The sequence below is a fragment of the Natator depressus genome, chromosome 11 (genome assembly GCF_965152275.1).
Source record: "Natator depressus isolate rNatDep1 chromosome 11, rNatDep2.hap1, whole genome shotgun sequence".
Classification (NCBI taxonomy): Eukaryota; Metazoa; Chordata; order Testudines; family Cheloniidae; genus Natator; species Natator depressus.
In genome coordinates this window covers 1,450,211-1,464,145 of record NC_134244.1, presented here as the reverse complement: position 1 = coordinate 1,464,145, position 13,935 = coordinate 1,450,211, and the positions used below count along the sequence as shown (strand labels likewise).

General features: G+C 64.4%; 1 protein-coding gene across 2 annotated transcripts; it reads left to right on the top strand.

Moving 5' to 3' along the window:
- Positions 1-170: 170 nt before the first annotated feature.
- Positions 171-13,462, top strand: ANKZF1 (ankyrin repeat and zinc finger peptidyl tRNA hydrolase 1). Of its 2 annotated transcripts, none has more exons than XM_074966979.1 (16): positions 171-186; positions 2,995-3,137; positions 3,608-3,717; positions 4,419-4,521; positions 6,033-6,223; positions 6,779-6,894; positions 7,463-7,616; positions 9,023-9,245; positions 9,605-9,706; positions 10,085-10,243; positions 10,546-10,671; positions 11,566-11,890; positions 12,284-12,395; positions 12,770-12,904; positions 13,032-13,102; positions 13,280-13,461. In XM_074966979.1, the coding sequence occupies exons 2-16, from the start codon at positions 3,011-3,013 to the stop codon at positions 13,398-13,400; spliced, it is 2,175 nt and encodes a 724-aa protein (XP_074823080.1). In that variant the 5' UTR covers positions 171-186; positions 2,995-3,010; the 3' UTR covers positions 13,401-13,461. The 2 variants fall into 2 exon arrangements, with proteins under 2 accessions (XP_074823080.1, XP_074823081.1); XM_074966980.1 differs by lacking the exon at positions 171-186 and adding an exon at positions 1,308-1,447 and having other exon boundaries at positions 13,280-13,462.
- Positions 13,463-13,935: the final 473 nt, after the last annotated feature.

The window sequence follows — 13,935 nt, the reverse complement described above, 5'->3', positions numbered from 1 at the left end:
TCCGGCGGCCAATCGGCGCCTGTGGGCGGGACCGCGGGGGCCAATCCGAGGGCGGGTGAGAGGCGGCGGGTGCGGGGCTACAGGGTTGTCCCCGACGGCGTTCCGTCGTGGGGCGGATGTGACGTCCTGCGCGTCTGCCGTTGGCTTCCGGGTGAGGTGCTACCCGCTTCGCTTCCCCCCGGACAGGTGAGCGCCGCCCTCGCGGCCTTCGGGGGGCAGGGCCCCTCTGGCCCCGCGCGGGGCACGGCCGGGAAGTGCTGGCCAATGGGGGGGCGGGGTCCCCTGGCCAATGGGGGGAGCGGGATCCCCTGGGTGCCCTGGCCAATGGGGGGGCGGGGTCCCCTGGCCCATGGGGGGGGCGGGGTTCCCTGGGTCCCCCTGGCCCATGGGGGGGGCGGGATCCCCTGGGTGCCCTGGCCAATGGGGGGGCGGGATCCCCTGGCCCATGGGGGGGGCGGGGTTCCCTGGGTCCCCCTGGCCCATGGGGGGGGCGGGATCCCCTGGGTGCCCTGGCCAATGGGGGGGCGGGATCCCCTGGCCCATGGGGGGGGCGGGGTTCCCTGGGTCCCCCTGGCCCATGGGGGGGGCGGGATCCCCTGGGTGCCCTGGCCAATGGGGGGGCGGGATCCCCTGGCCAATGGGGGGAGCGGGATCCCCTGGGTGCCCTGGCCAATGGGGGGGCGGGATCCCCTGGCCAATGGGGGGAGCGGGATCCCCTGGGTGCCCTGGCCAATGGGGGGGCGGGGTCCCCCTGGCCCATGGGGGGGGCGGGGTTCCCTGGGTCCCCCTGGCCCATGGGGGGGGCGGGATCCCCTGGGTGCCCTGGCCAATGGGGGGGCGGGATCCCCTGGCCAATGGGGGGAGCGGGATCCCCTGGGTGCCCTGGCCAATGGGGGGGCGGGATCCCCTGGCCAATGGGGGGAGCGGGATCCCCTGGGTGCCCTGGCCAATGGGGGGGCGGGGTCCCCCTGGCCCATGGGGGGGGCGGGGTTCCCTGGGTCCCCCTGGCCCATGGGGGGGGCGGGATCCCCTGGGTGCCCTGGCCAATGGGGGGGCGGGATCCCCTGGCCAATGGGGGGAGCGGGATCCCCTGGGTGCCCTGGCCAATGGGGGGGCGGGGTCCCCCTGGCCCATGGGGGGGGCGGGGTTCCCTGGGTCCCCCTGGCCAATGGGGGGGGCGGGGTTCCCTGGGTCCCCCTGGCCAATGGGGGGGGCGGGATCCCCCAGGCTCTGCTGGGCAGTCAGGGCACAAGGTCCCTGTGGCCCGTCCCTGGCCTGCGCTGACCCCTCTAACCGCATTGCCGCCTTCAGGAGATCGACAATCGTGCGTCGGACCCTCGGGAACCCGGAGATCGGCCCCCAAATCGCGACATTTAAACCCAGATTTAATTGTGTGTTTTCGGCCAGTCTCGTGGCGTTTGAAACCCCCCCCGCAACCCTTCCCAAGGTGCGTGTGTGGGGCAATTAGTGTCGCCCGCTCCCCCACATGGGCTAGATATGGCCGCCGGACTCCTCGTTGTTTTTGTGGATACAGACTGACACGGCTCGCCCCGAAACCCAGCTGCAGGAGCTCTCACCCCCACATCTGCAGTCTCCTGCCCAGCACTTTATCCTGTCCCCTAGCCCCCCACCAGTTCTCTCCTCACCCAACCCCCGCTTCAGCGCCCCTCAGTTCAGTCCCCCTCTCCCATTGCCTCCCACTACCCTCAATTCACCCTCTCAGCACTCACCCCATCTGCCCAGAACCCCCATCAATACAGCCCTCCCCCCCCGTCAGCCCTCCCCCTCCTCGTGGCAGTCCCCAGCCTCACCTCTGCTCCTTAGGGTTCTTCACCCTCTCCAGACCTCGGGGAGGGGGGCAGGGCTGCAGTGGGGTCCCCTCTCCCACTTCCCAGGCTAGCAGGGGAGCAGCCGCCTGGGCTGACAGCCAAAGCCCCGCTCAGGCCCTGGGTGGCTGACAGGATTTCTAAATAAAATTAAGCCTCACTTTTAGAACTCTCATTTTTTTTCTAGTTGATTCAATTGCTTATTTGAGGGTTGTAGGGGACCCCCCCCCAGGTGAATTTTCTCTTCCCTGCTGGAGTGTCGGCTCCTGTCTCTTGTTAGCTTGACAGCTTTGTTTATCAGGTGTAAATGAATTCTCATTGTCTTTCAAAGTACTTTGTAATTAGCTACCTGGTGGAGAAACCGCATTCCTTTGTCCAGGGCGGGTAACTCCTGTTTGACTGGAAAGAACCATCCTGCCATGTGAGCGTTCTCTTCCCCAAGAGTTGGCACGTCTGCGGCGGGGTCACGATGCGGTTGGTGCCTGGTGTCCGTGGCGCAGCCCGTGGCAGGCTCCCCAGGCACTCGGCGGTCACATGGCCGCAGTGATAGAACTTGGGACCTTTTGCTCCAAAGCCAGCAGCCCTGTCCTGGAGGGGAACCTCCATCGCCAAGAGCAGCACTGCGGGCTCTTTGCCACATGTCCCCCAGCTAATGAGCTCTCACCCCCACATCTGCAGTCTCCTGCCCAGCACTTTATCCTGTCCCCCAGCCCCCCACCAGTTCTCTCCTCACCCAACCCCCCCTTCAGCGCCCCTCAGTTCAGTCCCCCTCCCCCATTGCCTCCCACTACCCTCAGTTCACCCTCCCAGCACTCACCCCATCTGCCCAGAACCCCCATCAATACAGCCCTCCCCCCCCCCGTCAGCCCTCCCACTCCTCCCGGCAGCCCTCAGCCTTTTGTAGTGATAATCACCCATTTTTTCATGGTTTGTGTGTATAAAAACGTCTTCTGTACTTTCCACAGTATGCATCTGATGAAGTGAGCTGTAGCTCACGAAAGCTTATGCTCTAATAAATTGGTTAGTCTCTAAGGTGCCACAAGTCCTCCTTTTCTTCCAGCTAATGGGGTGGCACGACTGCCCATCCCTGCCAGGGCACGGGTGCCAAGTCACAGGGCACGGGAGCCTGTCGATGGTTCTCTCTACCTCACTCTCATTCCTTCTTCAGACTCCTGCTGGAAACAATGCAGCCCCTCGAGGTCAGGTCTGTGTTTGAGGGTGCCCAGGACCCCACCTTCCTGCATGGACTCTCCCTCGTCAATGGCTTTTCAGAGGACGTGCGGTCCACAGACTCTAATGCCATAACGCAAGGTAGTGCATAAAAGCCAGTGAGCTGGCTAGAGGGGCAGTGGAGCCAGCGGAGGGGCTTCCTGTGGGGGAGGGTGGGAGAGTGTCCAGTGGGGGGATTTTGCTGCAGTCCAATACTAAGAGGTATCCCACTCTCTGGGGCTTGGTGGGGAGATGGGCTCTGGTTTGAGCTGCTTTACCCCAGTCAAGAACCTTCAGCCTGAGGAGCGCAAAACACTTCACGCACACACTGAAACTAATCCTGTTTGGTGGGTTGGTATCATCCCCATGTTACATGTGGGGAAACTGAGGCACAGAGGTGCAGTAACTTGCCCAGGGCCATGCATCAAGTGAGTGTCAGAGTCAGGAACAGTCAAACTGACTCTTCACTCTTTGCTCTAGCCACACTTTGGAGTGATCTGTCTGTCCTGTAGCCCTCTGTCCCTCTCCAATGGAAGTGGCATATCTTCCCTGAGCTCCTCTCCCTCTTTCAGAGAAGCTAGTGGTGGCCAATGGGGAGGAGAGAGCCCGAGGGGTCCCAGAGATATCGGACCGGATGTGCTGCTCAGCCTGCTCCCGGGTGTTTGACAGCAGGGAGGAGCAGGTAGGCAGCAGCCTCGGGGGTGGAGGCAGAGGGGTGGTGTGTTTGCCATTGCCCCCAGCAGGCAGTGCTGTGAGCGAGCAGGCAGCTGGGGAAGCCGGGTTGTGTGAAATGGGTATGTGAATGGCCGAAGTGTGGACCATGGAGATCCGCAATTGTGGCCTGGTACGCGGAGATGCAGCCCAGAGACTATTGGTCTTGAAATGCAGTGCTCCATTTTGGGCTTACCCACTTGGCACAAGGTGGAGTATTTCACGCTGGGATTTGTAGTCTCCATCAGCCGCACCCACAGAACGAGGGAGGCTGCAATTGATTCTATTTTAAGCCAGTCAAGTGCATTCCTCAGGCCCCTGGTAAACTGCGGCTGCATCTCTCAGCTGGGCAGGGTCTGGGAGCTCTGGCATAGCCACATTACCAGTTTCCACATGCTGCAAAGCCCTGGGCCAGCAAGCTGGTGCCAAGGCTCTGCAACCCTGGGGGCAGGGTGGGAACTTGGCACTGAGGGCATTAGCTAACCAAGTGACCATGACGTGCCAATAAAGCAAGGCAGCTTCTGCTGATTCCCAAGTCCCCGGCAGGCTGGCATCTGGCTGAGGGGACCTCCGCACTGGCCAGTCCCGGGGCATGGGTTGGTGCGCTTCCATTCATCCGACCTGGGGGATTATCAGTATGGGAGGCCCCTTCTCACTCCGTTTCCTTCCCAGACTGAGCATTACCGCCTGGACTGGCACCGCTTTAACCTGAAGCAGCGTTTGCTGGGGCGCCGGGCACTTGCAGCAGAGGAGTTTGAGGAGAAGACCCGTGCAGGTGAGGGGGGACAGACAGGAAGGGCTGCTGTCACAGGCTTGCTTGAGCTGGTGGAGTGCCGCACGAAGCAAGCACCCTTTAATTAATTATCAGTTGATATCCAACCCTAGGTGTCCCTTGCGCTGCAAATTCTGCAACATAAAACAATCTGTCACTGGCTCAATCCAAAGGTGCGCCTGGGGTTAGGCCCCTGACTAGACTGGCTTTTGGGATCAGCTGGAGCAATCCTTCCTCCCCATCCTAGCTTCACCTGCAACTGGCCACTGGAGGAGGCAGCTACGTGTTTTTATCTTGGCTGCTGGGCCCTGACTGGGTTTTGCCCACTCCTGGCCTTTCTACCTGCTGGAGGATCAATTCTTGTTGGTTCCACTAGCAGCTGATCCTAGGGGTGGCCTTTCTAGGCAGCTCTTGGAGGTCTAAACTCACTACTTTTTTCTCCCCAGAGAGCATGCATTCTTTGGATGGAGAGGTGACAATGTGGCAGGGGCATCAAATGTCTGGTACACCCCATCACAGCAACTCTTCAGCAGGGCCCATAGGAAGCAGGAAGCCTTTCTGCTGGCACCTGACTGTGTGGAGAAGCTCTGAGCACCAGTCCCACTTACCTTCTCCCTAGTAGCTGCCTGCTTCCTGGATCCCTTTGTTTTCCTGCCCCATGTGGGAGGCTCCTCTGAGATGAGTTCAGGTCCTGACATGTCATACATTACCGCTATATAAATCCATAGTATGCCCACATCTTGAAGACTGCATGTAGATGTAGATGTAGCCCCATCTCAAAAAAGATTTGCCAGAAGCTGGGAGTGGACAACAGGATGGTTGATCACTGGGCGATTCCCTGTGCTGTTCATTCCCTCTGGGGCACCTGGCTCTGGCCACTGTCGGCAGACAGGTTTCAGAGTCGCAGCCCTGTTAGTCTGTATCTGCAAAAGAATAAGGTGCCACAAGTACTCCTGTTCTTTTTGTCGGCAGACAGGAGACTGGGCTAGATGGACCTTTGGTCTGACCCAGGCTGGCCTCTCTTCTGCTCTTTGTGGTGAGGTTTGTTCTAGCCCCTCCTCTGCCCCCTGGAGCTGGCTGGCTCTGACCTGTCAAGTGGGACCAGGCCATAGATGGGTATCTCAGTGAGGACTGTATGTTCTGCGGATGCCTCCCTCCTCAAACACTCGCTCCCCCCCACCCCAGGATCCTGCTGCACCCGAGAATGTGGTGCACTCCTTCCACAGCGTCTGCCTGGTTCGCTACCCCAGGAGCGTCAGATGGGTTGTCTCCACACTGTTCACATTGGCTGGGCTGTGAGAGGCCATCGCACATGACCTAGAAGGCTGGGGGGAGGAGGGGGGGAGGGCAGTGGACATTCGCGGGATCTCTAGGTCTCCAGGTGGGACGTGGAGGAGGTGGCGCTGTGATCCTAGTGGACTGGGAATTGTTCCCTCCTCTTCATTTTAGGACTCGTGCCTTCCTCGGGCACCTTAGCATCTGACAGCCCTGTCCCCCTCCTGCCCCGTTTGCAGGTGATGTCTCCAGCATCTCCGGGTCCGATTCTTACAACTCCGATTCGGGCAGCGAGACCGACCTGCTCCCTCCCCGAGGCCATGCAGACCCAGGGAGCGGCCAGCAGAGCCACCGCTCGGCTAAGGTTCTGTTCCGCAACTCCCAGGGCCAGCTGCTCTCCGCCTACCGCTGTGTGCTGGGCAGTAAGAAGGCAAGCGACAGCCCAGCAGTGCTGAGCCCCATCCCCGGTGACCTGCCAGAGGTCCTGGAGCAGGTCATGGTCCGGGATAGCCCTGACGGGCCAGCAAGCGGGGTTTGGCTGGGACCCCTGACCCCTCTTTGCCCCCTACGATCCTGCGGGCAGCTGGACGCGTGTGCAGGGGAGCCGAGCGCCAGCTCTGTCGGGATCTGGCTGTTCCATTATACAAGTGGTCGGGGTTTAGCTAGAGCGGTGCTTGCCAGAGGATCCTTGCCCAAGTGCAGGGGGGTGGCCAGGCCCAGCTCATCCGGCTGGAACCAAGGCTTTACTTGGTGCATGATGAGCCCTGTTCAGATGGGAGCTGCTGCTGCCATGATCACCTGTTTGGCCTCAGCAGGAAGGGGCAACCCCTGCCACATGGGTCAGCCCCCAGACTGCCCCTTCCCTGACTGCCTGCAGAGCCCCTGGCTAATGGCTCCCAGCTGGCAAACCCCGCTGGGTCATCGGCTCCAACAGAGGGAGGGCCTGTGCCACCAGGCTTCTAACAGGAGGGTTTCCTTGTGCCAGGGTGGTGGTGAGCAGCAGGCGGAGCTGGTGGCATCTCTGCAGAGCCTGGGCGCAGGCACCTGTTGGGTTATCCTGATGACAGGCGGTGGACACTTTGCAGGAGCCGTCTTCAGGGGGTGAGTGTCCCAGTCTGGCCCTGAGCATGGGGCTGGGGCAGGGTCTGCTGCTCCAGTGGGCAGAATCCTGTGAGGGCCTTGGGGTGGGAAGGAGAGCTCTGTAGCTTGTGGGTGGTTTGGGGCTGTTTTCCCCTGGCAGAGGGGACGTGGTGAGATGGGCCCTTGCCCCGTCTGCTTGTGGGGCTGGCCCAGAAGGCGTCTCTCCTCTCCCCAGGGACATGTGGCACTCCCAGAGCCTTCACGGGCCCCTAGCAGCAGCAGCTCCTGGGATACCCTTCTTCTGCCCGTCTGTCCCCCAAAGCTGGCAGTGTGCTCTGGCTGGAAGAGGAGTGTTCATTTCCCTTCTGTATGGAGGCCCCAACAGGGGCAGGAGCTCACCCGGGTCCCAGAGTGAGTCAGTGCCGGAGCTGGGAAGAAACCCCAGGAGTCCTGACACCCACCCAGTGTGTGCCGCACAGACCCATGGCCAGGCCTGCCCTCATGGAGTGGGCCTTAGGCCCTGTTCCCCCATGGCAACAACGGTCTGGGTCCTGCTGCCCTGGCCCACTCTGAGGTTTCTCTCCCCCAGGCCTGAGGTGCTGGATCACAAGACCTTCCATCGGTACACAGTGCGTGCCCGCCGCGGCACGTTGCAGGGAGTGCGCGATGCCCAGGGCCAGGCCTCCATGCCCAAATCGGCTGGCGCCTCGCTGCGGCGTTACAACGAGGCGGCTCTGCTCAAGGTAGGGGCGAGTGCACGGGCCCAGTTCAGGATTGGGCCCTCGCTGCTGGCCACGCCACTGTTCTGGGGCAGCCTCTGGGTGGGGGCTGCCTAGGCCATGAGCAGCCCCTCCAAGGCCTTGGCTGCAGGTGGCTCCGTGGGCAGAGGCTGGACAGGGTGTGTGCTATGGCTGGAGTGCCCGGGAGTGGGGATCGAGGCCTGGCAGGGAGGCTAGGACAGTGCCATGCTCCCCACTGGGATGCCACCCTGGGTTTCAGTCCCCCTGCTTAGGGGCTGGGACATGAGAGAGGCACCCCTGTGCTTGGGATGCCCTGTCTCCTACCCCAGGGCCAGGCCTTTGGGCTCCCTCCCCAGGCTTCTGGCAGTCCCTGAGAGAGGCATTTAGGGATAACGCCCCCCCCATCCCAGGATCCCAGGCCAGCCTGCTGGGCGCCCTGTCAGATCTAGTTGAGTGCCCCTTATTGGCTGGCATCTGAACAGTCCAGGCGCTGCCCTGGCTCGGGGTGTCCGGCGCACAGTGGAAATGCAGACCCCTCTCTAGCTCCTCCTCCCGAGAGCTGAGACCTCACGGGCCCCTGCCCAGCCCCGGGGGACTGCTGCTGGCCCCTCAGACTGGCCCCATCACTTAAACTCAGCCCCTGGCAGACCTCCACCGGCCGGGCGCTCTGGGGTCACATCCCCGCACAGAATCCTACCCACCACTGCTCTTCACTTCACAGCACGAGAAATGCCCAGATCTAGACCTAACCGATAATCCCTACACGCATCTCCCTGCCCCAGCTTCCTCCCCGCTGCAGCGTGCTCTGCAGGGCCCTGGTCCTTGGGGGTCCAGGATCTTCCGGCTGCAGAGCTTGGCTTGACTTCCAGGCCGGCACCCTCTCTCCACCATGGCCCACTTGCTTTCTCGGTCCTCGGGTGGTCCCACCGCTGCCCCGGGCCCCCTGCTGCAAAGCCTGCCTGTCCCTGTGCCTCTCGTGCCCGGTCTTCCTGGGTCTCTCTCCAAAGCTTCTCCCCAGGAGGCCTTTAACCCTGCTTTGTCACCTCCGCCTCCGGGAAGTGCCCACTCTCCAACCAGCTGTGGCGAAAGCCTTCGTCTTCAGCCAAGCCCCTTCGCGTACCCTTTACGCATCAGAGCAGTCGTTAAGGTTAACGAGTCCCCATTGTCCCTAGGCTGGGGGGCGCGGCCGGCAGGCAGCACACGGGGGATCCTGCAGCGAGCACCATACTGATGCCTTGATAATAGCAGAACCACTAAGCTGTACGGCCACAACCTCTGAGTCCCCGTCCCCCCTGCCCTGGCACCCCCAGCTGCACAGGGCTGGCTGTGCTTGGCCATACCCCAGTCCAGAGGAGGGCTGGCAGGTGGGGCCCAGGAGCGAGCGTTGATCCCTCCCCTTCCACCCCCAGGACATCCAGGACCTACTGGCCAGCTGGGCACAGCATCTGCAGGGAGCCCAGCGCATCTTCCTGCGTGCCCCCCGTGCCAACCGGGCACTGCTCTTTGGCGGCAGGAACCCCCCTCTGCACAAGGACGACCCCCGCGTCTACAACATCCCCTTCAGCACCCGCAGAGCCACCTTCAGGGAGGTGCTGCGGGTGCACGTGGCCCTGGCCACCCTGCAGGTGTATGGTGAATACTGGGGTGCGGGAACAGTGGTGCTGGGGGCCAGGTGTGAGTGGTCTGCTTCCCTGCTGCCTGTTCCCCTGGCCACCCGGCTGGGATGGCATTGCTTCTAGACTCTGCCCAGGCCAGGGTGGCAGTGCCAAGCTGCCTACTTCAGAGGAATCCTCCTGGGTGGGGGACAGTGGGTTCCTCCCCCAGGGATGGTGGTTGGCTGCAGTGCCCCATCCCGCTCTGTCTGCAGCACCTGCCCTGCTCCACGCTCTGTGGAAGGGGGGTGGGCTGGCTCCCTGCTCTGCCCTCTGTCTGGGGATGGTCTCTGTGGGGCTCAGCTGGTGGCCCGCAGCCCCAAGGCTCCTGTCCCGCAGGGAAGGACACAGCGGTGGCGGATCTCGCTGGCTCCCCCCGGAAGGGCTGGAGGAAAGTGCCGTGTGCGCCGGTGGAAGAGCCCCAGCAGGGTGACGCCAGCAGTGAGTGAGGGGGAAGGGCGCCAGCATGTGGGGAGGGCACTGGCTGACTCCCCTCCCACCCCCAAGAGTGTTTCCTGGATGGGGGAGGGAGGGTGCCCAGCACTGGACCCTGTGTTGCAGCAGCTGCCTCTTGTTTGTGCCCCAGCCTTGTGGTCCCCTTGGGACAGCAGGTTCCAGGCATCTGGGCACCCCGTAAGAGCACGCTGCCGCAGGGCACCGTCTGGGCGTGGGGGGCGCTCCTGGACTGCTCTGATCCAGGCACAGTCCTTCCCAGCGGGCCCTTCCCCCAACTCACCTGCAGAGAAGGGGTGGGGCCTCCTCTGGCCGAGCGCACTGGGCGGGCCCACCAGCCCCAATCCCACCTGTCTTCCCCCAAAGCCCCGTCGGAGGAGGAGGAGAGCCAGGCTGGGGAGCTGAGCCAGGCTGGGGAGCTGGAGACGGTGGAGGTGACGCTGAGCACGCTGCAGCTCCAGGAGTTTGAGGTGATGCCTAAGCGAAGCCGCAAGAGGAGGAAGAAGAAAAACAAAGTGGGGAGAGGTGAGAACGGGGGGTTCCCCTGGGGCGGGCGCTGCTGGTGGCCCTGCCAGCCCCACTCAAGGGCAAAGCCCTCGCGGCACAAGGAGCTAACAGGGTGTCCTTTGGTGTGTGTTTCGGGGGGGGTGTGTGTGTGCATGAGCAGGTGGAAGCTGCTGGCTTCCCTGCCTTTGCCTCTGGCGCTGGGGGCAGCTGGCACCTGGCCTTTGCTGGCAGGGGCTGGGGGAAGCTGCATGCCCCCGGGATGGGGGGAAGGTGTTGGCCCCGGACCGTGTTTATCCCTCTCCTGGTCCTTCCCGGAGCAGGGGCCTGCGCCGAGGGGCCAGGAGGCCACGAAGAGCCCGAGGGCTCAGCACCGCAGCCAGGAGCAGGGTTGGTGGCGGAGCCCCAGGACGGGCCTGGGGCAGAGCCTGCTCCCTGGGAGAATGGAGGTAAGTCGGGCTGGGCCATGCTGCTGTCTCTGCCCTGCCCACGTGTGCCACGTCGGGGCTCTGTGGGCTCAGGCCGCTCCTCCCCTGCACCCCATTTGCCCTGTCAGACCCCCCCCCAGCTCACCCCTCCCATGTGCTGCTGTGTGCGAGCGGGGGCCAAAGAGGCAGATCAGCAGAGTGGTGGCCATACAGAGCGATCCGGATCGCCCAGGCTGCGCTGTAATATGGGCAGGTGGAAAGGCCCACCCCTAGCAGCGAGGCTGCAGGCCACACCGTGGAGTGGGGGCCTCTGGAAAGGACTCGGGGGTCAGTGGTAAATGGCTTAGCATGAGCTCCCAGGGTGGTGCTGTGGCAAAGGGCTAACGTGAGCCGTGGGGTGTGAACGGGGGATTTTACCTCTGTACACAGCCCTGGGGAGACCGCCCCTGGTCCTGCATCCAGTTCTGGGCTCCACAGTTTAAGTAGGATGTTTGAAAAAACGGAGAGGTGCAGAGAAGAGCCCCAGAAATGATCGGTGGCCCCTTGCACTGAGACCTGTGGGGAGCACTGTCTGCATCCCTTCTGGAGCGGTGGTGATCGCGGTGCATCACTCCTTGCGGGAGAGCCCAGCGGGGGCCAACGGCTCCTCAGGCCGGCCGAGACAGGCAGAGCCAGAGCCAGACAAACAAGAAGCTGGTGCACCTCGCTAACCCTGCGGGTCGTAAACATGGCATCTCCTGTCTGGCTGGCTTTGTATCTGGCCTGGTGCCATCCTGGCCCATGCTTTAGCCACAGCCAGGGGTGATGGGCCGGGGGCGCACTCTGGTGTATGCCGCACAGGGGTCAGACCCCTGTGCTGCTCGGGCTGGGGGGCCCCTGGGGCCGGCTCTGAGCTGCTCTGTCCTTCCCTGCCAGAAACGCTGCTGGGCCAGCTCCGTGACGCCCTGTTCACGGCCTGCAAGACGGGGGACGCGGGGACGCTGCAGCGCCTCCTGGGTGCGGCGGAGAGCGGGACCCCCCCTGCGGGCAGCGAGGATGGTGCTGTGGGGCAGCCCCAAGGCCACCCTGGCAGGGTGCAGAGTGAGGGGTCAGAGCCCACCTGCGCGGCCCCTGGGCTCCTCTCGCTGCTCGGCGAGCCCATCGACGGGACCGGCTTCACCCTGCTGCACGTGGCGGCTGCGGCAGGGAAGGGGGCGGCCGTGCGACTGCTGCTGGAGGCTGGTGCCGACCCTGCGCTCAGGTACAGCGACCCCCTGAGGCCAGCGCTCTGGGCAGTCACCCCCCCAAGGCTGGCCCTGCCTGTGGGCCCGGGGGTCTGCAGCTTCCTCGTTCGCCCTTCAGTGCTCTGTCTGGTCTGGTCCCGGGGGCCTGCGGGAAGGTGCCCTCCGCCTGCACCGCTCCAGCTGCTGGGCCCCCCAGCCTGCTCCCTCTCCCCTGCCCCAGGACATCTAGCCAGCTGGGTGGGTGGGCTGGCCAGGGGCGGGGCGGGGTCCCCTTCCCAGTTCTCCCCGGGGCCTGGCTGGCTCGTGGGGCTGCCCGTCCTGCAGGGGCTGGGGGGGAGGGCAGCCTGCCAAAGGGAAGCAGCAAGCCCTGGCCTATCCTGGCCCTGAGCCGCTCTCTGCTTGGCTCCCAGGGACTGGCAGGAGCGACCCCCGTATTGCGTCTCTGCCGACAAGTCGACACGCAACGTCTTCCGCAGGTTCATGGTGGATCACCCAGCCAAGTACGACTACAGGCGGGCCAAGGTGCGTGCCTCCCGCTGCCCTTCAGCCCTGAGATCCCTCCCTGGCGCCCTCGGACAGCTGGGGGAGCTCAAATCCTCCCACCCCGGGGAGCCTGAGCCCTCCCTGGGGAGCACCAATCCGGCTCCAGGCTGCTGGCCCCCTCACCCACGCTGGGGGGCCCTGCCCCTAGGCTGCACCTGCCCCGCTCTGAGTTGGGGGGGGGGGGGGGAGCCGTGTGAGGAGCCAGGAGGGGCCGTAGTGTTAAGGCCCCTGCGTACAATCGAGGAACCCAACCCCCGGCCCACTGCGAGCCAGCTGTGGGGGCTGTCCGCAGAGACGGGCGGGGCAGCCAGGACCCCCCCCCCCCCCCGGCTGACGGAGCTCATCCTCCCCAGGTGCCCGGGCCCCTGACGGCGGAAATGGAGGCCGGGCGGCTGGAGAAGCAGCGGGCGCAGAAAGCACAGCGGAAGCAGCGGGCGCAGGAGCAGGAGGAGAAGCGGCGCTTTGCGGCCCTGCCAGACCGGGAGAAGGTGAGGCCTGGGGGGCCCAGACACCCCAACCCCCATGGGGGGCTCCCTGCCCCGGCTCTCAGGGGCTGCTCAGGCAGGGGGGCAGGTCTCACCCCACTCACTGGGGCTCTGGCTCTCTGCTCCTCAGAGGGCCCTCGCTGCCGAGCGGAGACTGGCTGCCCAGCTGCCGGACACGGGCGCGGCTCTCGCCAACACCAGGTAACGGGCACTGAACCTGCTGCAGGCCCGGGGTGGTACTGGGGGGCAGGAGGTACTGGGGGGCACTGGGGAGGCACTGTTCCCCTGTGGGGCTGGCAGCTCCCCTGTCCAGTTGCTGGCAGGGAGCAGGCCTGGCCCCCAGACGCTGGCCCATGCCGTACCTTCTGGTTTGTGCAGGCGCTGCTGGCAGTGCGGCGAGTCCCTGCTGGGCCGGATCCCCTTCCACTACCTCGACTTCTCCTTCTGCTCCACGGGCTGCCTGCAGGCTCATCGCCGGGGCCGCGCCGGCCCCACCTAGCGCCCACGCTGCCGGGAGGGCAGGCAGCTGCCGAGCGCAACGGGGGTTGTGTGGAAATGGACAGTCGCCTGCCGGGTGCTGGGGGGAGGCGCTGGGAGCTCCCTGGGGGCTCAGCCCGAGTGCAAATCCCTGTCGCAGCTCAAGGCCTCCTTCCCAGCACGGGGGGCAGCCCTCTGCCCATGCCCCTGCCTCAAGGGGAAGGGGATCATGGCGCAGGATGGGTTGGGTGGGGGGCGAGCACTGACCCCTGGGCAGGAGCGTCACCGTCACACAGGGGTCAGGGTCCTGTTTTGGGGCAGGGGGTGCTGAAGGGGCAGCGTGGCTGGTGGATCGATGGAGGAGGGACCAGAGGGCCCAACGCTGGTGCTGTGCGATCCACCTGAGTGTGCCCCACAAGCCGGGCTGAGGGTGGTTAATGACGGGCAGCTTGGCTCAGGGCAGCAGCCCCTTGCCTTGGGGGGGAGCTCCCTGCAGCACCCTGGGCCCTGTCCGGCACCCGTGAATCCTCCCCTTTACCCAGGGGCTGAGCTGGCTG

Excerpts from the sequence above, each read along its gene's own strand:
- ANKZF1 (XM_074966980.1), top strand. The coding sequence starts at position 3,011 with ATGCAGCCCCTCGAGGTCAGGTCTGTGTTTGAGGGTGCCCAGGACCCC. Across the intron at positions 11,891-12,283 it reads GGTGCCGACCCTGCGCTCAG|GGACTGGCAGGAGCGACCCC; the intron begins GTACAGCGACCC and ends CTTGGCTCCCAG. Across the intron at positions 12,396-12,769 it reads ACGACTACAGGCGGGCCAAG|GTGCCCGGGCCCCTGACGGC; the intron begins GTGCGTGCCTCC and ends CATCCTCCCCAG.